Genomic DNA, 11,963 nt, shown 5'->3' with positions numbered 1-11,963 from the left:
TAAGCCCTGCACACATTAGCTATTTTTCCTAATGCTCTCCCAACCCCCCAACAGGCCCTAGTGTGTGTTGTTCCCCTCCCTGTGTCCATGTGATCTCATTGTTCAGCTCCCACTTATAAGTGAGAATATGTGGTGTTTGGTTTGCTGCTCCTGCATTAGTTTGCTGATGATAATGGCTTCCAGCTCCACCCATGTCCCTGGAAAGGACATAATCTCATTCCTTTTTATGGCTACATAGTATTCCATGATGTATATGTAAGCTTTGTGGTATGTTTATTTGCTCTTGTCCCACCTCCCTCATCAGCTTGGCAGTGATCTTGTCAAAGGCAGCCCTGTTCCCAGTGGAGGACCCTGGTTCCTGGTTCCAGAGAGACCACAGAAGACCTTACTTGCAAAAAATTATGTTTCTCTTTCTCACCTGTCTGAGGACTACCATGGGCTAACATGAGGCACTCACCTTTGTTTCACCTGATTCAAAATTCACTCAGGATGGAAAAGCAATGGCCATTTCTCAAAAACCTTCTAAGACAAATGAACAACCCAAAGCTACCTGGGGCAAATGATAACAGTTGAGGCACACAGTACAGCACTAAAATCCTGAAAATAAAAGCTGGGAGACAGTTTCTTTCGAAAACTGGGATGCTCAAAAGTGCCTATGTATACTAAGAAATTTAGAAAGTTAACAACATGCCCAGAGCAGGCCAGGCTAATTAGAAAAATGTGAGAAGATCCTGAACTTTCACCTCTGGCTGATATTCAGGCTCAACTTAAGCAGTAAGTGAAGGCTATGACAAGGAGTGCTCCAACCAATCTGAAAGACCGGCCTGCCTCCCTCCCTCCTTCCCTTCCTCCCTCCCTCCCTCCTTTCCTTCCTTCCTTCCTTCGTTTCTTCCCTTACTTCCTTCCATCTTTCTTCTGCTATTTATATATATAAATACATATGATTTTTCCATGTCTCTTTTTTGCCTGTCCACATTTAAGAAAATTTCTGTCAAAACTATCTGAACATAAGCTAAAGAAAAGACTTCAGAAACCACACATGATTTGCAAAAATAGTTTTGAAAAGTCACTAAAGAAAGATATAGCCTTCAGAAGAAGAAGAAGAAGGAAAAAAAAAAAACTATAGCAGGCAACAAAACACCCTAAAGAGAGGAAAGACTCTGATTTCCAGCATTACCACATAAGAGTATCCAAAATTTCCAGTTTTCAAACATTCACTTCACAGCTTGGTACATACAAAGTTTTTGACTGGGATTGGGGCAAGATGGCCAAATAGGAACAGCTCCAGTCTGGAGCTCCCAGCGAGACCAATGCAGGCCAGTGCCTTCTTCTGCATTTCCAGCTGAGGTGCCCGGTTCATCTCATTGGGACTGGTTAGACCGTGGGTGCAGCCCACAGAGGGCAAGCAGAAGCAGGGTAGGGAATTGGCTCACCTAGGAAGCACAACAGGTCAGGGAACTCCCTCCCCTAGCCAAGGGAAGCCGTGAGGGACAGTGCTATCTGGCCCAGATACTACACTTTTCCCATGGTCTTTGCAACACGCAAACTAGGAGATTCCTTCAGGTGCCTACACCACAAGGGCCCTGGATTTCAAGCACAAAACTGAGTGGCTGTTTGGGCAGACACCAAGCTAGATGCAGAAGTCTTTTTTTCATACCCCAATGGTGCCTGAATTCCAGTGAGACAGAACCATTCACACCCCTGGAAATGGGGCTGAAGCCAGGAAACCAAGTTGTCTAGCTCAGAGGATCCCACTCTCATGGGGCCGAACAAGCTAAGATCCAGTGGCTTGAAATTCTCGCTGCCAGCACAGCAGTCTGAAGTCCACCTGGGATGCTCGAGCTTAATGGGAGGGAGGGGTGTCCACCATTACTGAGGTTTGAGTAGGCGGTTTTCCCCTCACAGTGTAAACAAAGCCTCTGGGAAGTTGAGTCTGGGCAGAGCCCACCACAGCACCACAAAGCCCCTGTAGCCAGACTGCCTCTATAGACTTATTTCTGGGCAGGGCGTCTCTGAAAGAAAGGCAGCAGTCCCAGTCAGGGGCCTATAGATAAAACTACCTCTCCCTGGGACAGAGCACCTGGGGGAAGGGGCAGCTGTGGGCACAGCTTCAGCAGACTTAAACGTTTCTGCCTGATGGCTCTGAAGAGAGCAGCAGATCTCCCAGCACAGCACTCAAGCTCTGCCAAGGTACAGACTGCCTCAAGTGGGTCCCTGGCCCCTGAGCCTCCTGACAGGGAGATACCTCTCAGCAGGGGTCAACAGACATGTCATACAGGAGAGTTCTGGGTGGCATCTGGCTGGTGCCCCACTGGGATGAAGCTTCCAGAGGAAGGAGCAGGCAGCAATCTTTGCTATTCTGCAGCCTCCGCTGGTGATACCCAGGCAAACAGTGTCTGGAGTGGACCTCCAGCAAACTCCAGCAGACCTGTAGAAGAGGGCCTGACAGAAGGAAAACTAACAAACAGAAAGCAATACCAACAACATCAACAAAAAGGACGACCACACAAAAACTCCATTCGAAGGTCACCAACAGCAAAGACCAAAAGTAGATAAATCCATGAAGATGAGGAAAAACCAGCACAAAAAGGCTGAAAATTCCAAAAACCAGAATGCCTCTTCTCCTCCAAAGGATCACAACTCCTCGCCAGCAAGGGAACAAAACTGGATGGAGAATGAGTTTGACAAATTGACAGAAGTAGGTTTCAGAAGATGTGTAATAACAAACTCCTCCAAGCTAAAGGATTATGTTCTAACCAATGCAAGGAAACTAAGGACCTTGATAAAAAGAGGAATTGCTAACTAGAATAACCAGTTTCGAGAAGAACATAAATGACCTGATGGAGCTGAAAAACAAAGCACAAGAACTTCATGAAGCATACACAAGTATCAATAGCCAAATCTATCAAGCAGAAGAAAGGATATCAGAGATTGAAGATCAACTTAATGAAATAAAGTGAGAAGACAAGATTAGAGAAAAAAGAACAAAAAGGAATGAACAAAGTCTCCAAGAAATATGGGACTATGTGAAAAGATCAAACCTATGTTTGATTGGTGTATCTGAAAGTGACAGAAGAATGGAACCAAGTTGGAAAACACACTTCAGGATATTATCCAGGAGAACTTCCCCAACCCAGCAAGACAAGCCAACATTCAAATTCAGGAAATACAGAGAACATCACAAAGATACTCCTGGAGAAGAGCAACCCCAAGACACATAATCATCAGATGCACCAAGGTTGAAGTGAAGGAAAAAATGTCAAGGGCAGCCAGAGAGAAAGGTCGGGTTACCCACAAAGGGAAGCCCATTAGACTAACAGCAGATCTCTGTGCAGAAACCCTACAAGCCAGAAGAGAGTGGGGGCCAATATTCAACATTTTTAAAGAAAAGAATTTTCAACCCAGAATTTCATATCCAGCCAAACTAAGCTTCATAAGTGAAGGGGAAATAAAATCCTTTACAGACAAGCAGATGCTGAGAGAGTTCACGTCCTTTGCAGGGACATGGATGAAGCTGGAAACCATCATTCTCAGCAAACTAACACAGAAACAGAAAACAAAACACCACATGTTCTCACTCATAAGTGGGAGTTGAACAATGAGAACACTTGGGCACAGGGAGGGGAACATCACACACCAGGGCTTGTTGGGTGGTAGGGGGTAAGGGGAGGGATACCATTAGGAGAAATACCTAATGTAGATGACAGGTTGATGGGTGCAGCAAACCAGCATGGCACATGTATACCTATGTAACAAATCTGCCCATTCTGCACATGTATCCCAGAACTTAAAGTATAATTTTAAAAAATTTAAAAAATTTTCGACTGTCTGATATAATAACAAAAATAATATCATAGGAGGAGAAGCTCTTGATCTCACCTGGATCCATGGGGAGCTCAGAATCCTGAGGTTTTCATTGAATTTTTCCATCAAGTTAAGAAATCTCTGATCTTTATAATCAAATCGATTATGGAAAATAACAGAGCAGATCACATTGCAGGGAGCACAGCCCAGGATGAAAGTGGGATCACAGGGTGAGGCTAAAGGATTGGAAATATTTTAAATTACCATTAAAAAATATATATAGATATAGATATAGATATATAAAATACTTTGTCTTGGATAACAGGGAAAAGTAATTTTAGAAACTCTAAACTAATACCTACCTAGAAATTCTCTTATCAACACAAACTACAGTATATTGAAATTTAATACCTCACTTTTTCCTTAAAATTGAATTAATCATTCCATCCTAGCTGTTTAATAATGGTTTTCCAAATACTGCATTTACTTCACTGCCTTTCTTTATACAATTCTGACCCAAGATGCCTGTTATTTTGAAGAGAAAACAAACAAATTTAAAGAGGCCACATGTAAAACCACCTGATAATTCAAGTTATCAGTGCAGAATAACATTTATCTGGAAAGCTAGTAGACAATTGATTGATAGAGGAAGGGAGAAAATAGGAACCTGAAAACCTCTTCTATATAATGAATAGTTGAAGTAACTGTGTGTAGAACCAGCAGAGGGGGAGACTAAAGAGAGAAACAGTATGGGAAAATTCAGATTGATGGAACAAATGTAAAAAAGCAAAAGTCATCTATGTTATACAAGAAAAAAGTTAACACAAATGAACACAAATAAGAAGATAGACTGGTTTGCCTAAAATAAAAGTAAATAAGAAACTTTCATTTCAAACCTAAATTACAAATAGGGCAGACAGAAAAACTTAAATTGATAAATGGAATCCTTTTGTTTCCTTATTTCGATATTGAAAGAAAAAAAAAGAATTTCCAGCTCTAAGAAATTGTGTCTATTATCACTGGGCACTATCTTCAATTTATTTGAACAAAGCCTGACCTCTTATAGAATCCTCGGTTATTGTTACATCTAGCCATCCAAAAAAATACCTTATGTTATTATAAATTTTTTAATTTGATCATCATTTAGGTAATTTCATCATTTCACAAATCAATAAATTATTACAGAGGAAAGTGATTATTTGTGAGAAATTTTTAAATAAAATTGTTATAATCAAATCATCAATGAACTTTACACGTGAGAGTATCATAAATTTAATTAAGAGTGACTTGTACAAAAATGCTGTGTGGTAATGATGTGGAATTAAATAATAGGACTCTGTTTAGTTTACTGCTCCTATGCCAGGCTTTTTTTCAGCTGAAACATGCCAGGGCACTAAGTTTTCAGAAAATATTTTATTCTAGTCTGGAAGGCAGGGGATAATTTGGGATTATTAGTTTGAGATTTCTGTGTGTGTGTGCATGCACGCGCACGTGTGTTTTTACATGCCCGTGCACGTGATATTCACAGTGAAAATCTGGTTTCTGATCTTTCCTTTCACTTCAATTGGGGGAGTATATTAGGCTGTTCTTGAATTGCTATAAAGAAATACCTAAGACTAGGTAATTTATAAGAAAAGAGGTTTAATTGGCTCGCAGTTCTGCAGGCTGTGCAGGAAGCATGATGCAATCATGACAGAAGCAAAGTAGGAGCTTGCACTCACATGGCAAAAGCCAAAGCAAGAGAGGGAGGCGGGAGGTGCTACACACTTTAAAATGACTAGATTTCATGAAAACTCACTTGCTATCATGAGGAAAATACCAAAAGGGATGGTGCTAAACTATTCATGAAAAATCCAACCCCATAATCCAATCACCTCTCACCAGGCCCCACCTCCAGTATGGGGATTACATTTCAATATAAGATTTGAATGGGAACACACATCCATACTATATCAGGCAGATAATAAAAATTAGGATAATTTGTAATCCAAGCTGAAAATCAGACTTATTATGACAAGAACATTATAGGTGAGTCCAACTGGGATGGGGAGAGGATAAATAACTTTTAATCCCAAATCCAATTGTCTTAATATTCACTGAGGATTTTGTTTCTATTTAGATTTGGTGAGGTCAACAGATCAGGTAGCCCCAGAACAGACTGCCCTTGAAAAGACAGTTCATTGCTCGCAGTTCCTAGAGGAGGGGCACTCCACACCATATTGAGGGTGCAGGGAGCCACATGGGGAAGTACCAGGGTTGGTCAGGAGGCAGCAAGAGCAAAAAGAAACCATGGGGCTGAGCCTTCATTGGTGTTTTCACAGGAAGAAATGAGTGAGATAGGGTGGATAGACTGAGTAAGCCTGGGAATAGATAGTTTGAACAATTTCTGTGGGCTCTGGAATTATAGGAGTGGTCCATAGTTGTCCCATAACTGGCTCTGTAATGATTTAAGACAAGGAGAATACAGGCAGCACTCTGTATCCATGGTGTGTCATGAATTCAACTAACCCCAAATCAAAAATATTCAGAGCAAAAACAAGTATCTGTACAGAACATGTACAGACCTTTTTTCTTGTCAATATTCTCTAATATTGGGAAATATTATAAATAATATTGTCAATATTCTCCAAATATATGGCAAATATTATGCCATATTTAAGGGACTTGAGCATATGTGGATTTTGGTATCCAAGAGGAGTTCTAGAACAATGTCTTACTGATAAGGAGGGACAACTATATTGGATTCATGTGTGAGAGTTTGATAAAGAAGGTGGATGGGGCTCTGGCTCTGGAGAGTTTGCTTTGTAAATCAGAGACATGCTGTGGACAAGATATTTGCTATCTCTAGGAACTGTCTGACTTTGGGAGGGGCAGTCCCTTCTAGGACCACAAAATCCCCAAGATGTCAAAGCATCATAAAAAAATAGAAAATAGGCCGGGCGCGGTGGCTCAAACCTGTAATCCCAGCACTTTGGGAGGCCGAGACGGGCGGATCACGAGGTCAGGAGATCGAGACCATCCTGGCTAACATGGTGAAACCCCATCTCCACTAAAAAATACAAAAAAAAAAAAACTAGCTGGGCGAGGTGGCGGGCGCCTATAGTCCCAGCTACTCGGGAGGCTGAGGCAGGAGAATGGCATAAACCTGGGAGGCGGAGCTTGCAGCGAGCTGAGATCCGGCCACTGCACTCCAGCCTGGGCGGCAGAGCCAGACTCTGTCTCAAAAAAAAAAAAAATATAGAAAATAAAAAACATGATTAATACACAAACAAAGATGAAGGAAAATACAAACAAAGCTGAATACAGAGCTAATGTACAACTAGGGAAGGTAGGATAAAGAGTTATTAATAATACTTAAAATTTATTTAAATAAACATTTTATAATTTGGCATTTTTTTAATTGAAAGACTGTTATAGCATATATTTTCTTAAAATATATAAAACATTACAGTAAATAGTAACATTAAATACTCCAGCTGATCATTTTAATTAGTTCTTAATTAACAGGGAAATTAAAATTGATAAAAGCTACACTAAAGATGCCTAGTCTCTTAAAACCATAGATAAGCATCATTATGGTAGAAATTGTAGATATAGACCTCAGAAGAAACCCCCAGATATGTTAGTGAGGCTGACTGTACAAATATAGACCAACAAAATGAAAGTACACGTCAGTTGTTCCATGCCTAAAAGATGTAAAGAAGTCATTCCCACTATGTCTGTGCCACAAGTATTCCCTGGTGAAATGTTCTAGAATAGATAATCCAGAATTACACTATGGGAAAAACATTGCTCTTTAATAATTTGAAAAAAATGAGACAAAATCTTCTAAATTAATTCTGTAATGATTTGAAAACAAACCAAGCCTGGGACAGAATAGGATTAAATAAGACTTTTATACTCACACTGTATGCACAGTCATTGTGTACAAACATAACAAGCATAGGTGCACAAAAGCTCCCTTGGCTCTCTGCTTCAAACCTCCCCCCTCCATATGAGGACTGACAATCACTGCCTATCATGAGAGATCTAGCCACCCCTAGGAGATTTCCAGGGATGTCATTAGAGAAGATAGCAGTCTGTTAATGTCAGAGTATTGCATATTTCAAGATAGCTAGAACACAGGTCTTGAAATGTTCTCAACATATAGAAATGATAAATGTTCAATGTGAGGCATATCCTAAACACCCTAACTTGATCATTACACATTCTGTACATGTAACAAAATATTACATGTACCCCCATAAATATGTATAAAGGTTATGTATCAATTTTAAAATAAATCAAAATAAATTTTAGAAAACATTTTTCAGGGAAAAAAAAAAGTCACTCACCATTGGTTTTTCTCAATTCCTCCACAAGGCAGAGGGCTTCCTCTTGAACACGGTCCTCGATGCTCCTTTTCCCCATCCCAAAATTCCGCAGAATCATGAGGGAAAAACGCCGGATCTCCTTCCATCTTTTTCCATTGCTGAAAAGGATTCCTAACAGAACAGAAAACAGAAACTAGGAGGGAGATTCCAAACAAGGACAAGAGAGCTGACACTTGGCAGCCACGTGGATGGGTCAAGTTCTGCCTCAGGAGCTCTTCAAGCCTCTGTTTTCCATCCTTCCCATCCCTATAACCACTGCCCAATACATACACATGTACACATACACACAATACATGCACATTTACCGAGTCCTTTATTAACTTTTTCAGCCACTGGAAAACTTCCTCTTCCAGAAAACTTCTCTCCATGATCAATCAGGGCCTCCTTCACTGCTTCATATCCATGCAACACCACAATGGGCTTCAGGCCAAAATACACAGTGAACACAGGGCCATAGACTTTTGAGAACTGAACATAGAAAAGGAGGTTCAAATAGTAGCAAAACTCAGTATTTGGTCTATATATTGTCCATGATTCAGACTGATACTAGCATCATAATGTTGATATGATTATTCTGTCAAATACAGCTTCAAATATTTGTGGATTTTACATAAAGATAATGATTATTGTTTTAGCTGCACATATACAGTGCCTCCAACGTGCCAGGCAGTGGCCCAGGAAATTAGTATGCAGGTTATTAAACTTAGTCATCACATCAACACCTTGAGCTAGATTTGTTTACTTTATTTTACAGATAAGACAAATTGAATTTTAAAGAATTTCAAATTCATTGTCAGTGTCCCACAACTGATAAACAGAAGGTCCAAATTTGAAGCCTGCTTAGTCAACCTGTGATGCCTGAGCAATTTTTCAGCTCCCAATGTCCATATTTTGATGAATAATCAGCCTCTGGGACACTGCTTCAGGATCCCCTGCAAAGCTCATCCCATAGGGATCCTGATGCAGGTGTCCTGTCATCTATACTAAAAAATCTGGGAGTCCTAGTCAGAGCAATTAGGCTAAAGAAAGAAAATATTCATATAGGAATATTCACATAGAAAAGGATGCATTCATATAGGAAAGGATGAAGTGAAATTGTCTGTTTCTTGATGACATAATCTCATATGTAGAAAATCCTAAAGACTTCAGAACAAAAGTGCTAGAACTGATAAACAAATTCAGTAAACTTGAAGGATACAAAATCAACATGCAGAAATCAGTGGCATTTCTATACACTAGCAACAAAATATCTAAAAAAGAAATTAAGAAAACAATTCATTTATAGTAGCATCAAAAAATAAAATACTTAGGAATAAATGTAACCAAAGAAGAGAAAGATCTATATACTGAAAACTACAAATCATTGATGAAAGAAATTGAAGGTGACACAAATAAAGGCAAAGCTATCCCATGTTCATGGATTGGAAAAACTAATAGTGGTAAAATGTCCATACTACCCAAAGCAATATACAGATCTAATGCAATCCCTATAAAAATTTTAATCTCATTCTTCACAGAAATAGAAAAAACAATCTTAAAATTTGTATGGAACCACAAAAGACCCCAAATAACTAAAGCAAATTAACGAAAAGAATAAAACTGGAGGCATCACACTATTGAACTGCAAAATATGTGACAAAGCTATAGTAAGCAAAACAGCATAGCATTAGCATAAAAACAGACACATTGATTAAAGGAAAAGCATAGAGAACCCTGAAATAAGCCCACACATCTATAATCAATTGATTTTTGACAAAGGTGCCAAGAACACACAATGGGGAAAGCACTCTTCAGCAAAAAGTGTTGAGAAAACTGGATATTCTTATGCAAAGAATAAAACAGAATCCTAATCTCACCCCTTATATAATAATTAACTCAAAATGAATTAAAATCTTAAGTATAAGACCTGAAACTAAAAACTACTAAAAGAAACCATAGAGAAAAACTCCATGACATTGGTCTAGGCAATGATTTCTTAGATATGATTCTAAAAGCACAAGCCACGAAAGCAAAACTAGACAAATGAGATTCTGACCACCTAAACTTCTGCACAGCAAAGGAAACAAGTCATAGAGTCAAGAGACAATCCACGGATTGGGAGAAAATATTTGCAACTCAGACATAAGATAAGGGGCTAATATTCAAAATATATAGACACTCAAATTACTCAATAACAAATAATTCTATTTAAAATGAGCAAAAGGGTCAAGTGCAATGGCTCATGCCTGTAATTCCTGCACTTTGAGAGACCAAAGTGGGTGGATTGCTTGAGCCCAAGAGTTCAAGACCAGTCTGAACAACAGAGAGACCACATCTCTACAAAATATTAAAAAATTATCCAGGCATGGTGGCATACACCTGTAGTCCCTGCTACTTGGGGGACTAAGGTGGAAGGATGGCTTGAGCCCAGGAGCTCAAGGCTGCAGCAAACTGTGATCCCATCACTACACTGCAGCCTACAACAGAGCAAAACCCTGTCTCAATTAATTAATTAATTAATTAAATGGGCAAAGGATTTTAGTAGACATTTTCCAAAAGAAGACATACAAATGGCGAACAGATATATTTTTTTAAATACTCAACAAATTTAATCATCAGAGAAATGCAAATTAAAACCACAATGAGATATCTCATCACAACTTATAGATATTATTATTATCAAAAAGATAAAAAGATAACAAGTGTTGACAAAGATGTGGAATAAAGTGAACCTTGGGTATGTAAATTAGCATAGTGATTTGAGAAAACAGTATGGATGTTCCTCAAAAAACTAAAAATAGAACTATCAGATGATCCAGCAATCCCACTACCAGTGTATACCCAAAGGAATTGAAGTCAGTATGTGGAAGAGATGTCTGTACTTCCATGTTTATTGCAGTGCCATTGATAATAGCCAAAATATGGAAACAACCTAAGTGTTCATCAATAAATTAATCGATTTTGTATGTGGCATATATGTACAATGAAATGTTATTTAGCCCTTTAAAAAGGAAAAAATATTCTTATTTATGACAGCATGGATGAATCTAGAGAACATCATATTAATAAAATAAGCCAGGCATAGAGAGACAAATATCATATATGATCTCACTTCTATGTGGAATCTTAAAAAGTTGAATTCATAGAAGTAGAGATTAGAATGGTGGCTACCAGAGGCTGGCAGGTGGAAATGGGCCATATAAGGGAATGCTTTGGTCAACAGGTACAGAGTTACAGTTAGATAGGAGGAATAAGCTTGGGTGTTCTACTGGACAGCAAGGTGACTATTATTAATGTTAATGTACTGTATATTTCAAAACAGCTAAAAAAGAGGATTCTAAATGTCCTCATTACAAAGAAATGACAAATATTTGAGATGACAGATATGCTAATTACCCTGATCAATTCACAATGTATACATGTGTCAAAATGTAATACTGCACCCCATTAATATATTCAATTACCATTTATCACTTTAAAATGAAATAAAACTTTAGGAATCGTGAGGTTAAATACACCTTGTACATTACTAGAGGAGCATAAAGCCTACTTACATTGGTTAAGGATTTGCTCATGTCCTTAACATCTAACTGCAGGATATTTCCAATAATTGGGAGAGGAGTGGGGCCAGACGGGAGCCTCCCTCTTCCAGAGCTCTGTCTCCAGAGTGAAAGGAGAAACAAACAGGAGAGACAGAGCACCAGAGCCACAGCTGGATCCATTGAAGGCTTCTCTTCTTAGTAAGAAAACTGTGGGCTTTCACTTCAAGGCTTTTATAACACTCCCTGTTAATCCACCTGTGATTCT

General features: G+C 39.0%; 1 protein-coding gene across 1 annotated transcript; it reads right to left on the bottom strand.

The window, feature by feature from the left end:
* Positions 1-3,879: 3,879 nt before the first annotated feature.
* On the bottom strand, positions 3,880-11,963 carry LOC117083932 (cytochrome P450 2C18-like; the record flags this gene model as incomplete). Its single annotated transcript, XM_033212141.1, has 4 exons — positions 11,711-11,963; positions 8,483-8,645; positions 8,139-8,288; positions 3,880-4,040 (listed from the first exon to the last, which is right to left on the bottom strand). Coding segments are annotated over exons 1-4 (642 nt in total), but the record flags the coding sequence as incomplete, so codon positions are not given.

The sequence above is a fragment of the Trachypithecus francoisi genome, unplaced genomic scaffold (genome assembly GCF_009764315.1).
Source record: "Trachypithecus francoisi isolate TF-2019V2 unplaced genomic scaffold, Tfra_2.0 Contig00408, whole genome shotgun sequence".
Lineage (NCBI taxonomy): Eukaryota > Metazoa > Chordata > Mammalia > Primates > Cercopithecidae > Trachypithecus > Trachypithecus francoisi.
Note: the sequence above shows the minus strand (reverse complement) of the source record. Positions and strands in the feature narration are given on the sequence as shown.